The 19434-nt window shown below is 34.6% G+C and overlaps 1 protein-coding gene across 1 annotated transcript; it reads right to left on the reverse strand.

Moving 5' to 3' along the window:
• Positions 1 to 17267: 17267 nt before the first annotated feature.
• On the reverse strand, positions 17268 to 19063 carry LOC146931387 (lignin-forming anionic peroxidase-like). Its single transcript, XM_085702889.1, has 4 exons — positions 18622 to 19063; positions 18317 to 18508; positions 17976 to 18141; positions 17268 to 17858 (listed from the first exon to the last, which is right to left on the reverse strand). Exons 1-4 carry the CDS (start codon positions 18826 to 18828, stop codon positions 17461 to 17463), a joined length of 963 nt encoding a protein of 320 aa, XP_085559015.1. The 5' UTR covers positions 18829 to 19063; the 3' UTR covers positions 17268 to 17460.
• Between the last annotated feature and the right edge of the window lie 371 nt (positions 19064 to 19434).

Below are 19434 nucleotides of genomic sequence, written 5' to 3' on the forward strand. Positions count from 1 at the left end.
GAGAATATCTAAACTATGCCGGATAATTCCTTGTAAGCATAGCTCAGTTGGTATGGACAATGCATAAAATATGCAAAGGTCCGAGGTTCGATCCTTGGACACCACCAAAAAAAAGAAGGGTAAAATATGCATTTCATCCCTGCAATTATAGGTCATTTGATTTTTCATCCCTGAATTTACTAATCCTCCCATTTTGCCCCTGCAAATATTAATCATTTGAATTTTCGTCCTAATCACCATTGATTACTTATGTGGCACCTGATTAGTGACGTGGCGATGACGTGTCGTAGTCTGACTGGGAATGGACATGGATGACTCATCAAATTACACACGAAATGACTATTTTGCCCTTAATGAGACCAGACACAGGCAAAATTACCAATTTACCCCTTTCTTCTTCTTCTTCCACACTAGCCACTGCCACCCGTAAATGCAAAAAAAACTTCACCATCATCTTCAACCCAAAATTGAAAAGCTTCAAAATCTTCACTACCACAAATTAAAATCAATTATTAATAACCCCCAAAAGTTTAACAATTTAAATCAATCATCAACTTAAACTTCCTCCGGCACCCAACAACTAATCAATCCTCCATCCCAATCCCAAAAACTCGGACAATCAACCCTCCATCCCAATCCCCGAAACTCAAACACTATTATCTTCATCTCTGTCTCTCTCTCTCTCTCTCTCTCTCATGCTTCAAATCATCTTCCTGCCTCACTGAATCTCCGGCATCGAATCATCCTCCACCAAGACCGAACCGGAGCTTCACCGTTCGAACCAATATTGTCTTGCAGCATTTTCGTTTTACTCACGCAGGCTTATTCGATTTTGAAGAAAAAAAAGGGGAAAAATGGAATTGTAATAGGCGAGATAGAAGATGCAAGATACTAAGAAGATAGGGGTGCTTCAGATCTGTGATGGGAGGCGAAGATGGAGACGACGGAGGTCGTGACAGCAGGTGGCGCAGTGGCTGTCTGGTGACGACGGTGCTCTGGCTTCCGACGGTGACGGTGACTCTTCTCCCATATCCAGTTTCATGTCTTATTTTTACAATCTGAGCTTCATACTCTTCAAGTGGTGAAGAACAAGGAAAAATGGTTTTGTTCAAATAACAAGAAACAACATCAGAAGGAAAAAATTAGAAAAAAAAATATGAATTTGTTTGTGACAAAAATGTATGTGTTTGAGTTGAATTATATGTTGGTAATGATTTTGTTGAGTGTGATAACAAATTTGATTGTAATTTGTCTGTAGAGTGTGAAATTAGAAGTGAAAAATGTTGTAACATTAAAAGATAAAGCACAGGTGTATAAAACAGCATAATTCACTGCTTATTATGTGATTTTGTGGGTGTGTATCTGTTATGAACTGTATCTGCTATTGCCACCTTATATAGAAATAAAGCACAACGATAGAATACATTTTTAGTGCAATATATACCCCAATGCTTGTGGTGATTTGTGGGTTACTTGTATGGAATTATAACAATCAATTTTCATTCTTCTATGGTGTTTACGGCGAGGGTTTATTCTGTTAGTGACAAATGGGAGTGAAATTTGGTGTTGCTGTTACAGATGTTATTGTTGTTGGGTTCATTGAGATGTGTTGGTGGAATGAAGAAGAAAGAAGGGCCATAATGGTCATTTTGCCTTTGTCTAGTTTCATTAAGGGCAAAATGGTCGTTTCAAGTGCCATTTGCTTAGTCATCCATGTCCTTTCCCAGTCAAACTACGACACATCATCGCCACGTCACTAATCAGGTGCCACATAAGTAATCAATGGTGATTAGGACGAATTTTCAAATGATTAAATTTTACAAGGGCAAAATGGGAGGATTAGTAAGCTCAGGGATGAAAATCAAATGACCTATAATTGAAGGGATGAAATGCTTATTTTACCCAAAAAAAAACTATGCCGGATAAATGAGAACGGCTGGAAGCGACTAGGCATGGCAACAAAACCCATACCCGCGGTTACCCGCCCGAACCAAACCCAATTTGACTGGTTTTCCCCGTTTTGATTGGGTGTGGGTATGGGTATGGGTTTTCCTCGATATCAAAACACGGGTATGGGACGGGTAACAGATATATAGGTACCCACCCCGAACCCATACCCAAACTCGTCCCAAATGTAAAGAATTACTTTATCTTGATATGTCATGTTATTTTGTTTGATAATTGTCAAGTTAATAAAAACAACCATTGATATTTAAAGGATCAACTAAATCATTCCGTCTAAAAAATGTTAAAGTGAACATATTGTTGGATAATGTATTACAACGTTGCTCTTGGAGATGTAAAACAACTTCTAATTTTTATTAAAAAAAATTATTCAATGCGAGGACGGGGATGGGGGGGGGGGGGGGGGTGGATACCCGAACCCGTAGGGGACGGGGATGAGATTCAGTTTCTCATCCCCGTTAGGTATGGGTAGGGTAACGAGTAAGTATATGAGAATCGGGTATGGGGATGGGGAAGGTAAAACCTGTCCCTACCCCACCCCATTGCCATGCCTAGAAGCGACACGAGCAAGAGCTAATATAAAAAAGCAAATTATAAAAGGCAATTTCAAATTCTCAATTGATTTTATTTGACAACTGGTTACAAACCCGTGCTTCGTGTAACGCCCTCCTTTTTATTTAATTATTTTAATTAGTTTTAGAATATATTTATATGATTGGTATGATTTACATGATTTATGTGATATTTTCTTATGTTATATGTTGGTATTTACTAGCATAATATAATTGTTATTTGGTGTAGAAATATATTTGTTATTTGTTATAAATATATTTGTTATTTGGTGTAGAAATATATTTGTTATTTGTTATAGATATATTTGTTATTTGGTGTAGAAATATATTTGTTATTTGTTAGAGATATATTTGTTATTGGTGTATTATTATTATTAAGTGGGGGAGAGATATATTTAATTTAGAAATAAATAAGATTATGAGGAATAGAGTAGTTTTGAGGTGTAAGAGAAATAAGAAGGGGGTTAGAATAGAAAGAAGAATAAGTTGTTGGGCCAAAATAGATTTAGGAAGAGCGTTTAGTATTATAAATAGAGAAGCTTAGGTTAGAAAGAGTTTACCGGAAACCGCTTTTTGGAAAAGAGGAGAACAAGAAAGAAGAGGAGAGAAAAGTCAAGAGAAGAGGAGAAAACCTTAGGAAAGAAGAACACTGCCGCTGATTCAAGAATTAATCTAAGGTGAGGGTGAGACTATCTTGCATTAATATTAAGTTGTTAAATCATTAGATTGCATCTAACAAGTTGGGGAAAGTTTGTGAGAATTTGAGAATTAGGGTTTTGAGAGAGATTTGATGATTAGATGATGAAAACTTGTTGAATTGATGTAGAAATTGTATACAGTCCTTAGATAACCCATAGGATGATTATTGGATGTAGTTTTGAGGTTAAAACCATGAAATTGGATGAGATGTTGGTGAGTTTAAGAATTAGGGTTTAATAATTGTAATAGGTTGTTAATAGATTTGAGAACCCTTTGAATTTGCATACAGTAAGTTGATGAATAATTAGTGTTCTAATGATAGGGCAATCATAGAGTAATGATTAGGATCAAGTTTGGAGAGTATTGGATCGAATAAGAAGTGGAAAAGATTTTCCCAAAGCGAAATCGCAGCTGAACTGCGATTTTGCTGTCAATGTGCAAAACGCGTTTTTATTGTCTCAGTTTGACAAGTTTAAGTTCCGAACTGGGTTTAGCTGTAAACACGAAAGTTGTAGGTATGGATGTTAGCTTTCTAATGTCGTTGGTCTCACGTCAATAGGATTTATAGAGCTTGAGTTATGGTCAAATTACTGCATGTAGGTCACAGTGAATTTTTATGGACTTTCAGCACAACTTTTCCGAATTTAAAATAAAAACTGGTATTGATCGGTACAGAATTGGTCTTAGGCGTAAACATGAAAGTTTTAGATAATTTGTTAGCTTTCTAGTGGCTTTGGTTTTACGTGAAAATAATGTTTGGTCTTTGAGTTATGATTAAAATACTACAGGGAGGTCTTAGCGAAATTGTACGGTAACAACATTCTCTGTTTCATGTTTTTGCGTTTTGTTCATATGTTTCTGTTTTGAATTGATCTTTGTTCTAAACATGAAAGTTGTTGATATTTGTGATATCTTTCCAGTAGCTTTGGTTTGACATGAAAATATGTTGTGGATAATTTATTATGTTTTTACAAAGATACATAGTGAATTATTGTCGATGTTTAAATACGATGTTATATGAAGTTGTTTATGATTGATGAATATGATGTTTTAAGATGTTGTTTATTATCATTTGATATTGTTATATTATGATATGACATGAATTATTTATGTGATCCATATGTTGTCAAGATGTTAAGACGTTAAGATGATAAGAGTTGTTAAGTCGTCGAGTCGTTATGAAGTCATCAAGTTGTTAAGATGTTATGTTGTCAAGATATCAAGATGTTAGGATGTCATAGATGTTCATAAAGTTTCTAAGACGTAAGATGTTGAGTCCATGCATACTCATTTAAAGATGAGGGCTCATGCCCTGGAGCTTTTGCTCAACCACGACGATGGAGCTTTTGCTCAACCACGACGATGGAGCTTTTTGCTCAACCACGACGATGGAGCTTTTGCTCAACCACGACGATGAGGGCTTATGCCCTAGGAGTATATTTATGCTCAACCACGATGATGAGGGCTTATGCCCTAAAATGGTACCACATGCATTTGCATTTTCATGATGATCAAAGATGGTTTAAGACGTTAAGAGTTGCATAGTCGAGTCTAGATGCATTGTCAGGTCAAGTTGTTAAGATGTCAAGTTATCGAGATGTTAAGATGTCAAGTTGATGAGCTATTAATGAAGTGCTTTATGAATGATTATGATGCTTAAGATGATGAATGATTATGATGTGTATGATGATTGATTACGAAGTTGCTTATGATGATTGATTATGAAGTTGTTTATGATAAGATGCTATGTGATTTATGATAAGATGCTATGTGATTTATGGTATGATGCTATGTGATTTATGATATGATGCTACATGTTTACTAATGATGATATGTGATGATGTGTGTGATATTATTGATAATATAAGATGAAGTATATGACTAATATAGGAAGAATAGTGACACTAGTTAAGAAAGTTTAAGTTGTTAGATATGATTAATGAATTATAAGATGTTTAAGTTGTTGAATGTACTTTATATGATTTATATGCTTTATATTATTGTTTGAGAAATCTCACCCCTCTGCTTGGAAATGTTGCTCTTCGTATGGGTAACTTGCAGGTAACCAGGATTAGTTGCGGTCGTGAGTGGACTCCTCACAAGTGTGTCTTAGGTGCTCTGATACGCAACGGGATGGGATTATGTCTTTACTTTCTGTTCCTTACGTATTACTTTATGAATCTTTCAAGAATTGATGTTGAACTAAGTTTTATGAAATTTTATATTGAGGCACTTGTGCCAAAGATTATTTAAGTTGTCAAACTATTCCGCTGCGAAGTTTTAAAGATTATGTTGTTATATTTTTGAAGGATAAATTATTATTCCATTTACGTTTTTTTAAGAAATGTGACATTCCGTTTTATGATGAAAAACTCTGATTTTATTTAAGAAATTTTTACGTTGGGAAAACGGGGTGTTACAATTGGTATCAGAGCAGGTCGGTCCGTTCGGCCAAGTAGAAGAGTCGTTGTGTCGTGTCGTCATGTTTTCTAGTTAGTAGTTATGTTTTATTATGCGATCATGTTTAACTGACTAACATTGATGTGGTTTTGTGATTTGTTTGAAGAAACAATAATTAAATTTATTTTCTCTTGTGCTTGAATTTCGAGGACGAAATTCTTTTAAGTTGGGGAGAGTTGTAACGCCCTCCTTTTTATTTAATTATTTTAATTAGTTTTAGAATATATTTATATGATTGGTATGATTTACATGATTTATGTGATATTTTCTTATGTTATATGTTGGTATTTACTAGCATAATATAATTGTTATTTGGTGTAGAAATATATTTGTTATTTGTTATAAATATATTTGTTATTTGGTGTAGAAATATATTTGTTATTTGTTATAGATATATTTGTTATTTGGTGTAGAAATATATTTGTTATTTGTTAGAGATATATTTGTTATTGGTGTATTATTATTATTAAGTGGGGGAGAGATATATTTAATTTAGAAATAAATAAGATTATGAGGAATAGAGTAGTTTTGAGGTGTAAGAGAAATAAGAAGGGGGTTAGAATAGAAAGAAGAATAAGTTGTTGGGCCAAAATAGATTTAGGAAGAGCGTTTAGTATTATAAATAGAGAAGCTTAGGTTAGAAAGAGTTTACCGGAAACCGCTTTTTGGAAAAGAGGAGAACAAGAAAGAAGAGAAGAGGAGAGAAAAGTCAAGAGAAGAGGAGAAGACCTTAGAAAAGAAGAACGCTGCCGCTGATTCAGGAATTAATCTAAGGTGAGGGTGAGACTATCTTGCATTAATATTAAGTTGTTAAATCATTAGATTGCATCTAACAAGTTGGGGAAAGTTTGTGAGAATTTGAGAATTAGGGTTTTGAGAGAGATTTGATGATTAGATGATGAAAACTTGTTGAATTGATGTAGAAATTGTATACAGTCCTTAGATAACCCATAGGATGATTATTGGATGTAGTTTTGAGGTTAAAACCATGAAATTGGATGAGATGTTGGTGAGTTTAAGAATTAGGGTTTAATAATTGTAATAGGTTGTTAATAGATTTGAGAACCCTTTGAATTTGCATACAGTAAGTTGATGAATAATTAGTGTTCTAATGATAGGGCAATCATAGAGTAATGATTAGGATCAAGTTTGGAGAGTATTGGATCGAATAAGAAGTGGAAAAGATTTCCCCAAAGCGAAATCGCAGCTGAACTGCGATTTTGCTGTCAATGTGCAAAACGTGTTTTTATTGTCTCAGTTTGACAAGTTTAAGTTCCGAACTAAGTTTTATGAAATTTTATATTGAGGCCCTTGTGCCAAAGATTATTTAAGTTGTCAAACTATTCCGCTGCGAAGTTTTAAAGATTATGTTGTTATATTTTTGAAGGATAAATTATTATTCCATTTACGTTTTTTTAAGAAATGTGACATTCCGTTTTATGATGAAAAACTCTGATTTTATTTAAGAAATTTTTACGTTGGGAAAACGGGGTGTTACATTGGTATCAGAGCAGGTCGGTCCGTTTGGCCAAGTAGAAGAGTCGTTGTGTTGTGTCGTCATGTTTTCTAGTTAGTAGTTATGTTTTATTATGCGATCATGTTTAACTGACTAACATTGATGTGGTTTTGTGATTTGTTTGAAGAAACAATAATTAAATTTATTTTCTCTTATGCTTGAATTTCGAGGACGGAATTCTTTTAAGTTGGGGAGAGTTGTAACGCCCTCCTTTTTATTTAATTATTTTAATTAGTTTTAGAATATATTTATATGATTGGTATGATTTACATGATTTATGTGATATTTTCTTATGATATATGTTGGTATTTACTAGCATAATATAATTGTTATTTGGTGTAGAAATATATTTGTTATTTGTTATAGATATATTTGTTATTTGGTGTAGAAATATATTTGTTATTTGTTATAGATATATTTGTTATTTGGTGTAGAAATATATTTGTTATTGGTGTATTATTATTATTAAGTGGGGGAGAGATATATTTAATTTAGAAATAAATAAGATTATGAGGAATAGAGTAGTTTTGAGGTGTAAGAGAAATAAGAAGGGGGTTAGAATAGAAAGAAGAATAAGTTGTTGGGCCAAAATAGATTTAGGAAGAGCGTTTAGTATTATAAATAGAGAAGCTTAGGTTAGAAAGAGTTTACCGGAAACCGCTTTTTGGAAAAGAGGAGAACAAGAAAGAAGAGAAGAGGAGAGAAAAGTCAAGAGAAGAGGAGAAGACCTTAGAAAAGAAGAACGCTGCCGCTGATTCAGGAATTAATCTAAGGTGAGGGTGAGACTATCTTGCATTAATATTAAGTTGTTAAATCATTAGATTGCATCTAACAAGTTGGGGAAAGTTTGTGAGAATTTGAGAATTAGGGTTTTGAGAGAGATTTGATGATTAGATGATGAAAACTTGTTGAATTGATGTAGAAATTGTATACAGTCCTTAGATAACCCATAGGATGATTATTGGATGTAGTTTTGAGGTTAAAACCATGAAATTGGATGAGATGTTGGTGAGTTTAAGAATTAGGGTTTAATAATTGTAATAGGTTGTTAATAGATTTGAGAACCCTTTGAATTTGCATACAGTAAGTTGATGAATAATTAGTGTTCTAATGATAGGGCAATCATAGAGTAATGATTAGGATCAAGTTTGGAGAGTATTGGATCGAATAAGAAGTGGAAAAGATTTCCCCAAAGCGAAATCGCAGCTGAACTGCGATTTTGCTGTCAATGTGCAAAACGTGTTTTTATTGTCTCAGTTTGACAAGTTTAAGTTCCGAACTAAGTTTTATGAAATTTTATATTGAGGCCCTTGTGCCAAAGATTATTTAAGTTGTCAAACTATTCCGCTTCGAAGTTTTAAAGATTATGTTGTTATATTTTTGAAGGATAAATTATTATTCCATTTACGTTTTTTTAAGAAATGTGACATTCCGTTTTATGATGAAAAACTCTGATTTTATTTAAGAAATTTTTACGTTGGGAAAACGGGGTGTTACAGATTGGAAATAAGTAGGCACACTGTCTACCTCGTACTCTTATCTTCGAATTAGTTATTAAATGTCCAATTTTCAAAATTTTATTCCTTTAAGATTTTCCAATTGGATGGAACTACTCATGGATTTTATTAGTCTATTTGTGGACAAGTATTATTATGGTCATCATCATTGTTGTTGTTCTTTTATTATTATTATTATTATTATTATTATTATTATTATTATTATTATTATTATTATTATTATTATTATTATTATTATTATTATTATTATTATTATTATTATTATTATTACTGCTGCTGCTACGTTTTAGTTTTTATTTTATTCCATTATCAAGAGACTTTATATTCATTGGCTTAAATTCTAATTTTTTTTATAAACCCTTAAAATTAGACGTTACAAGGTTCAGAACTACTAAGCTTGCCATGCAACATTCGAAAGTTCAGATAAATCATACAAATTGAAAGTAAAATTTAAATTTTGAATATTTGATAAATCATACATAATTGATTTTTTTAACCAAAAAAATGCACAATTGATTTTACTCATTTTTATGTATTAAATATGTATATTGCATAACAATCACCAACCATCAACCAAATACAAGCATATAGATCATAAAGAACATCATCAACGAACTACATTTTGCATGACAATTTCTGAGTTAAGGCATTGTAGAATGTTGCTAAAGATTAAGTTTGGGGTTGCTATTGGAATTTGCAACCAACTAAGTTTGGGGTGGGGGTACTAGAGAATTAGAGAACAAAAATGAAAGAATTATGAAATTGTCATGCAAAATATACACATAAAAATGGTGTATCAAAACCTTGATGGCCTTCTCCTTCTTTGTTACCTCGTCATTCTCCAGCCTTGAGAGGTGGTCAGCTACCACGTTCTCGACTCCCTTCTTGTCACGAATTTCAAGATCAAATTCTTGCAATAATAGGATCCACCTCAACAGTCGAGGCTTTGAATCCCCTTTTGTTAAGAGATATTTGAGAGCTGCATGATCTGTAAAAACAATGACTTTGGAGCCTATTATATAAGAACGAAATTTTTCCAATGCAAAGATTACCGCAAGCAATTCCTTTTCAGTTGTGGAATAGTTAACTTGATTTTCATTTAAAACCTTGCTTGCATAGTAAATTGCATGAAAAAATTTGTTCTTGCGTTGGCCTAGGACTGCACCAACAGCATAATCACTTGCATCACACATAAGTTCAAAAGGTAAATCCCAATCGGGTGCAATGATTATTGGTGCAGTTACCAACTTGTTTTTAATCAAAGAAAAAGCATTTAGACATTCAGAATCAAAATTAAACTCGTTTTCTTTGACCAAGAGGTTACAGAGGGGTTTGGAAATTTTAGAAAAGTCTTTTATGAACCGCCGATAGAAACCGGCATGCCCCAAGAAACTCCTCACTCCTTTAACATTGATTGGTGGAGGAAGTTTCTCTATAACCTCTATCTTAGCTTGGTCCACTTCAATGCCTTTAGCACTTATCTTATGCCCCAAAACTATACCTTCGGTTACCATAAAATGACATTTTTCCCAATTCAAAACAAGGTTAGTTTCGGTGCATCTTTTAAGTACAGCATTTAAATGGAACAAGCATTGATCAAAAGACTTACCAAAAACAGAAAAGTCGTCCATAAATACCTCAATGTTCTTCTCTATCATATCAGAGAAGATGGAAAGCATGCACCTTTGAAAGGTTGCCGGCGCATTACACAGCCCAAAGGGCATCCTTCGATAAGCAAACACACCGAATGGACAAGTGAAGGCAGTCTTTTCTTGATCTTCCGGAGCCACTGCAATTTGATTATACCCTGAATACCCATCCAAGAAGCAATAAAAGGCTTGGCCAGCCAGTCTCTCAATCATTTGATCCATGAATGGTAATGGAAAGTGGTCCTTTCTTGTTGCGGTATTCAACCTCCGGTAGTCTATACACATTCTCCAACCAGTGACGGTGCGGGTAGGTATCAATTCATTTTTTTCATTTGCTACCACCGTCATTCCTCCTTTCTTGGGTACCACATGAACTGGACTTACCCATGAGCTATCTGAGATAGGGTAGATCATACCTGCATCTAGTAACTTCAGCACCTCTTTCTTTACCACTTCCTTCATTGTTGGGTTAAGTCTCCTTTGAGGTTGAACCACCGGTTTGTATTCAGCCTCCATGTGTATTTTATGCATGCAATAAGCTGGACTAATACCCTTTAAATCAGAAATGTTCCACCCCAAAGCTCCTTGATTGTCTCTTAACACCCTCATCAATTTTTCTTCTTCCAAAGGTGTCAAGGTATTGCTGATGATTACTGGTTTAGAGGCATCCTTAGTGAGAAAAACATATTTCAAGTGAGAAGGGAGTTCTTTTAATTCTGGATTTTTCTCTCCTTCTCCACTCAAAATAGGAGCATCTATAGAGTGCTTACCCATTAATTCTTCTGTTTTTACCGGACCCAACTCTTGCTTGCTTGCTGCTAGTTGCTTCACACAATCACTTACTTCAAGATCTTCATCATCTTCACCTTTTTCTATAGAATTCACAATTGCACGTTCAAGAGGGTGTGTTGGTTGATGTTCACAAGAGTCATCTTTAACTATTTCTTCAACAATGTCAATCCGGTAACACTTGGGATTTTCATCTTTGTGCTTCATGGCCTCAAATATATTAAACACTACTTGCTCCTTATGGAATCTCAACATTAGCTCTCCTTTCTCAATGTCAATCAAAGCACGGCCAGTCGCAAGGAAAGGTCTTCCTAGAATGAGTGGCATATCCTCATCTTCAGCCATATCTAAGATCACAAAATCTGCCGGGAACACCAAGTCATTAACCTTGACTAGCACGTCTTCAAGCACACCGAAAGGATAAGAGATTGACCGATCAGCTAAAGTAATGGTCATTCTTGTTGGTTTTGGTTCCCCACACTTAAGCTTCTTCATCATTGAAAGAGGCATCAGATTTATACTTGCTCCCAAGTCACATAAAGCTCTTCCAATGTCTACCGGTCCAATTGAACAAGGGATAGTAAAAGCACCAGGATCCTTCAGCTTAGGTGGCAGCTTCTTTTGAAGAATAGCACTACAGTTTTCAGAAAGTGCAATGTTCTCATCATCCTTAGGCTTCCTTCGTTTAGTCAACAAGTCTTTCATGAACTTAGCATACAACGGCATTTGATCAAGAGCTTCGCCGAAAGGAATGTTCACCTGAAGTTGTGAGAAAAGTTGCATGAACTTCTTGAATTGACCTTCATCCTTTTCTTTCTTCTTTGAAAGGTGAGGGTATGGAAGCTTCACATATGATGGAATAACCTGTGGTTTGTCTCCATCTTTCAAAATTTGACTCTTCGACTTCCTCAAGATTGAATCTTCATCAATTAACTTCTCACTTTTTTCTCCCTCTATTTTTTTCTTCCTTTCATTTTCAACTACTCCATTATCATTTTCTTTTTCAACTACACCCTCATCATTTTTTTCAACTACACCGTTCTCCTCCATCTCAACTACTTCATCAACCTTCTTTTGAGCTTTTGGAACTAAAGGTGTCAAAACCTTTTTGCTCCTCAATTCAATAGCATTACAAGACTCATTCTTAGGGTTATCTTTAGTGTTACCTGAGAATCCGCCTTTGTTTTGTTCAGCCAACTGCTTAGCCAATTGCCCCAGTTGAGTTTCAAGCATCTTCCTAGAAGCTTCATTGTTCTTTCTTTCAGCTTCTTGACTCTTCTTCATCTCTTCAAAGTTGCCTTGAGTCATCTTCATGAAGTTCATCATAGTTTCCTCAAGAGCTGATGGCTTCCTTTGTTGTTGTTGAGGAGGAGTGAGCATTTGAGAGTTCAAAGCATTGTTATTTGAGTAGCTTAAATTTGGATGCTTATTGATGCCTGAATTGTAGTATTGATTCTGCCTTTGATAACCTCCCATGAAGTTAGCTTCTTCACTTGATCCTTCTGGAACACACTCACCGTTGGGATGTTCTTCACCACATAAGTCACATTTGATTGCAGCTACTTGTTGTTGCTTATGAGCCAAAGTGAAGCCTTGAAACTCCTTAGTTAGAGCTTCGATTTGTTTGTTCATAGCTGCTTGGTTCGCAAGGATAGCAGTTTGTTCACTCACCCCAAACACTCCTCTTTCTTTCTTTTTAGCTTGATCACGATACTCATTGCCAGCCATGTTTTCAATTAGAGCTTGTACTTCATGATCAGTTTTGCTTTTGAGACTACCTCCCGCGGAAGCATCTAAGAACATTCTAGTGTTTGGAGTCACCCCCTCAGTGAAGATTTGGAGGTATTGTTTCTCGGTGAACTCATGATTTGGGCATCTCTTAAGAAGTAAGTTAAATCGCTCCCAAGCATCATATAATGATTCACCTTCTCCTTGCTTGAAGTTAGAGATCTTCATCTTCTTTTCCCAATATTTAGACATAGGGAAATATTTCTCCAAGAACTTCAGCTCTAACTCTTCCCATGTTTGGACAGTCCCGTTTGGTATTGTCAGCAACCAATCTTTTGCTCTTCCCGTCAAGGTGAAAGGAAACAGCCTTAGCTTCTTTTGTGCTTCAGTCACGGTGGCTGGTTGCACACAAAACTCGCAGGTTTCAGCAAAGCGGCTCAAGTGTTCATGAGGACTCATAGCTTCAGTCCCATCGAATTGCTTGTCCCTCAAACCGTTGAGGACAGTTGTCTTGATGTCGAAAGCTACAGGGTTAGCTGGTTGAAAAGTGTGGGTCAGTTGACCGCGATGAGTGGCTAACCCGTAGTCTCCTAGCTTAGGTCTCGGTGGTACAACTCCTTCTCCTTCCATAGTTGCAGATTTAGGAGAAGAGATTGTTTCAGATTCAGTTGAGAGTGGCTCCGGTATTTGTTCTCGAACACCCGGTGGAACGGACTGAGCTAACCTTTGCGATCGGACAGCTTTCCGAAGTGCTCTAGCAGTCCTTTCAATTTCCGGATCGTATTCTAGGTCGTCTGAGCTCTGTTTACCTCGCATAAACAGCAAAATACCTTAGTAGCACTGCACAACGCAAAGTAATCAAGTGAATATGAAAACAGAAAAATAAAAATTAAAAACAGAAAAGTAAATTGCAAAAACCCTAAATTATAACGTAATTGCCTTGTTGAAATAATTCAACAGTCCCCGGCAACGGCGCCAAAAACTTGATAGGCGTTTGGCAAGTGCACCAAATACTATCGAAGTAGTAAAAATATCGATCCCACGAGGACTGTTTTAACTTCAATAATTCAATTGCGTTATAAGAATAGGATGTGTAAAAGTTTATTTTAATTTGCCACTAGGCGGTAGATTTGGTTTGATTTTAATTAAATCAAGTAACAGAAAATAAAGATTTGGTTAAGAAAATATGAGAGAAAGATGAGATCAGATCCGTCGAATCCTCTAAGTTCCCCTAATTGGTCTACTGCACCTATTTGTTATGAACCCTCTTTTAGTTTACGACGATTAACAAGTTAGCCCTAATCAATCCCTTGAGTTAGGACCCTCTTCTTAAACTACAGCCCCTAATTCCTTAGGTGGTCTAATAATTCTTGAAGGTTTTACCGAACGTTAACCTATTATCACTAACAAACGATTATCTATTCCTAGACTAACCCTGTTTATTAGAACAATTCAATTAGGTCTAAGTTGAAAGCCATGGTCAGTGGTCATTCATTCTCACGAAATCAAGTTATATGTGATCAAGATATAAAAAGCATTAAGAACAATTGAATTGAATAAACTAGAATTGAATTCATAAACAAAATAGAGTTTCACAGCAACATGTGTCAATTAGGGTTACAAAGATTCATCTCGGATCTAATCTCTAAGAGATTTAGCTACTCATAATCGAGTTTACAAATAGCATAATCAATGAAATAATTAAAACATACATGAATTGGTAAAAGGATGAAGAAATCGCCCTTCTAGCCGTCTCCGATGTCTCAAAATCGCACTTTGCTCTCCAAAATCGTAACCCTTGTTCTTCAGATTGAGTGCAGTATTTATAGAAGTCATGGGCCTGACCCGTCAAAATCGCGCCGCGCCATGTATATAGGCGTGCCGCGATTTCCCTCAAACAAGGAGGATGTAATTTTGCTTCAAAAATCGCAGCACGGCTTGAAATTGGCGTGGCGCGATTTCCTTCGAACAGACTTCAATATTTAAGCTTTTTGCACTCCAGAACAGTATAAATTGCATGAGAACTCTATCAAAATGTCACAATAAGTCCCTAATATTACGTAATGACAGAATGTCATCAGAAGTCATCAAGTTGTTAAGATGTTATGTTGTCAAGATATCAAGATGTTAGGATGTCATAGATGTTCATAAAGTTTCTAAGACGTAAGATGTTGAGTCCATGCATACTCATTTAAAGATGAGGGCTCATGCCCTGGAGCTTTTGCTCAACCACGACGATGGAGCTTTTGCTCAACCACGACGATGGAGCTTTTTGCTCAACCACGACGATGGAGCTTTTGCTCAACCACGACGATGAGGGCTTATGCCCTAGGAGTATATTTATGCTCAACCACGATGATGAGGGCTTATGCCCTAAAATGGTACCACATGCATTTGCATTTTCATGATGATCAAAGATGGTTTAAGACGTTAAGAGTTGCATAGTCGAGTCTAGATGCATTGTCAGGTCAAGTTGTTAAGATGTCAAGTTATCGAGATGTTAAGATGTCAAGTTGATGAGCTATTAATGAAGTGCTTTATGAATGATTATGATGCTTAAGATGATGAATGATTATGATGTGTATGATGATTGATTACGAAGTTGCTTATGATGATTGATTATGAAGTTGTTTATGATAAGATGCTATGTGATTTATGATAAGATGCTATGTGATTTATGGTATGATGCTATGTGATTTATGATATGATGCTACATGTTTACTAATGATGATATGTGATGATGTGTGTGATATTATTGATAATATAAGATGAAGTATATGACTAATATAGGAAGAATAGTGACACTAGTTAAGAAAGTTTAAGTTGTTAGATATGATTAATGAATTATAAGATGTTTAAGTTGTTGAATGTACTTTATATGATTTATATGCTTTATATTATTGTTTGAGAAATCTCACCCCTCTGCTTGGAAATGTTGCTCTTCGTATGGGTAACTTGCAGGTAACCAGGATTAGTTGCGGTCGTGAGTGGACTCCTCACAAGTGTGTCTTAGGTGCTCTGATACGTAACAGGATGGGATTATGTCTTTACTTTTTGTTCCTTACGTATTACTTTATGAATCTTTCAAGAATTGATGTTGAACTAAGTTTTATGAAATTTTATATTGAGGCCCTTGTGCCAAAGATTATTTAAGTTGTCAAACTATTCCGCTGCGAAGTTTTAAAGATTATGTTGTTATATTTTTGAAGGATAAATTATTATTCCATTTACGTTTTTTTAAGAAATGTGACATTCCGTTTTATGATGAAAAACTCTGATTTTATTTAAGAAATTTTTACGTTGGGAAAACGGGGTGTTACACTTCGCACGGGTTCAATAACGTATTCGATAAAAAATTTCTTCGAAAGTGGAGATGTTAAAACGACGAAACATTGTGATTCATCATAAAATATGTAGGGGCTGATTAAGAGAGCATATAATCAGTTTATGAAATTAGGAATTGATATAATATTTAGGATGAAATAATTGGAACCAATAAGAGAACCAATGATGTGTGAATTATGATTACATATTATCCAAAATTATAAAAAGGAGTGTTGCTGTTATAGAGTTACCAAAAAAGGATTGATACCCATATTTACATCAGATGAAATCAAGCAAAGAAGTAGCATCGGTGAGTGAAGATAATCTAGTCTAGGATTAGAGTTAAGGTGATCAAAACATAGCTATAAAATTGTACATACAAGAACGAAAATATGTATAAAAGAATTAATTTAATTAATAATATGAAAAACATACACAACAAATAATAATCAATCAAAAACAATCGGCAATTGATTTACTTTAATCAAGAAAGAAATTGTGTAATTAATTGACTTCAGATGCTTCTTATGATTCCGGCCGATCCAGTTAAGGGTTCAATAATTCCCATCTTTATCATAGCAGCTCCAAAGTTAGACTTAAAAGTTGTAACATTGTTGTTGTATTCTGAAACGATAGAATATGTAGATCCTCCAATGAATAAACTTGATCTGATTGTAGAATACCCTTCTTATGAATCAAATTTTTAAAGTAGCTGTTGTCAAAAGAATTTGGTGTGACTAAGCCTAGGGTTACCAACTTTTGATCGTTTCAAGTGGTACTAGAAGATGGACAACAATGTTAGCGAGTGCTAGCAAATCCAGCGTCTATGTCACTTGCATTGTTGTTTATCCAGCCACGAAATGTGAAGCATTGAGCTTGTCCGATTGTGTGCGCACCTAAGTTAAAATAACATTCCATGATTCCCTCAATAGTTTAATCTTTCTCTAATGGCCAAAACTATAGTAATAGTTTGGATTCATATATAACTACAATTATGAAGTTTGACTATAGTAATAGCTATTCTAGTTTAGACGCAAGAACAAAAATATATAAAATTAAAGAATTAATTATATGAGGAAATTGAAAAAGATTAATATCGATTCACAATTGTTTGTTGCTGATCAAGAACTAAAATATATATAAAAGAATTAATTTAATAAAAAAATTGAAAACACTACACAATATACATATTGATAACAATCGACAATTGATTGATGATGATCAAGAAAGAAATTGCATAATTAGTTGACTGCACTGCAGATGCTTCTTATGATTCCAACCGATCCGGTTTTGGGTTCTATATCCCCCATCTTTATCATAGCAGCTGCAAAGTCTGATTTGAAAGTTGTAGGGTTGTTGCTGTATTCTGAAACAATAGAATCGGTAGATCCTCCACTGAATAAAACTTGATCTGATTGAAGAAGACCCTTCTTCTGAATTAAATTTTTAAAGTAATTGTTGTCAAATGAATTTGGCGTGACTAAGTCTAGGGCTGCCAACTTTTGATCGTTTGAGGTGGTACTGGAAGATGGACAGCCACGTTGGCGAGTGCTAGCGAATCCAGCATCTATGTCACTTGCATTGTTGTATATCCTCCCACGAAATGTGAAGCATTGAGCTTGTCCGATTGTGTGCGCACCTAAGTTCACATTAAATTGACCAATATTAATTTTCATGTAGGCAAATGCTTACGCAAAATTAGTCATACAAACAAATATAAAAATATTCATGTTTGAAACTAGTAATGAAATTTTACCAGATAGAGTAACCATGTCTCTGGGGGTGAGATTTTTTTTATCAAACTTAGAAATAAGAGTTGTAAGATCGTCAGTAAATAGCGGAAGGTCAGTATTGGCCAAATTTTTACTTGCTGTGGTAGAGTCTCTTCGTCCAAGTTTTACCGTCCATGATGGGCCACCCACCTACATCATATAATATATCAGAATAAGGAGATGCTTTAATTCTATATATATTAATCAAATTATATATATATATATATATATATATATATATATATATATATATATATATATATATATATACACACCAATTATTATTATATTAAGCATGTAAATTCTAACCAACTTATAAACTTACCGCGAATGATGCATCACGAGCTGCTATAGCTACTATGTCTGCACAAGACACAACTCCAGGACAAACTTTCTCAACCTCAGATTTTGCTTTATCAATGATTTCATATCCTCTTACTGAGTTAACATTAGGACGTGCACTCTTTTCACTCTCGATAGTGGAACTATCATCCAACAAAATTGATGCATCACACCCCTGCAAATTTACAAAATAACATATTAGCAAATTAATTAATTATTACATGCATGCATGCAAGTGTGTGTGCATATTGAAGAAACCTAAAAATGAGTGTAGTAAATAGTAATTACCTGCACAAAACAGTCATGAAAGTGAAGACGAATGAGAGATGCAGCCATACGACGCTCCTTAGAGATTGCAGTACGAATCGAAGTTCTGATGGTGCTTAGTGCATTAGGGCAAGTACTGTCGTAAAATGTAGAAGACAATTGGGCATCACATATTGTGCCTAGCAGCACCAATGTTACAACAAAACTAGTGATCATTCTATAAGCCATTGAACGCAAATTGGAATATAGTTTTTGTTTTTTTGAACTCGACACACAAGAAAATCAATGAAAAAAGTAATAAGAGTATTGTTGTTAAAGAGAATGAAAATGTTGAAGAGATGATGATATTGGTTGATGGAGAAGAGGGTGTGAGTTCTCATCAATTTATAGTTGTGTTAATTAGAGTTAGAAGAATGTTTCATGGTCACTATTGTCCGCTGAAAGTTGCAACGCGTTATTAATTAATTAAAGCTTCAGAATCAGATTAATAAGTAACCATTTCCCTTTTCAAAATTTATTATAGTGACCAGTTCTCCTTAATTTGGTTGACAATGCCAGTTCATCACAGGATTTCCTTTTGCTTTTTTGTTTTCCTTTGAATACTTCTTAATAAACAACTACATGTGTGTATATATTAAAGAGTCAAAGTTAATTAATTAATTTTTTGAAATAGAGTCAAAATTTATTATTGAATATAGGCGTTCACACGGGAGTCCATCATTTTATTATGTTAATGCGTATAAATTATGGATAGTAGTTTTTTGAAAATTTTGATTTTGATTCAAATTATAAGTATAAATACTTTGCACTTTCGTATTGCAACAAATTATAATT

The sequence above is a fragment of the Medicago sativa genome, chromosome 4 (genome assembly GCF_051527215.1).
Source record: "Medicago sativa cultivar Bolivia chromosome 4, Bolivia_mono, whole genome shotgun sequence".
Classification (NCBI taxonomy): Eukaryota; Viridiplantae; Streptophyta; class Magnoliopsida; order Fabales; family Fabaceae; genus Medicago; species Medicago sativa.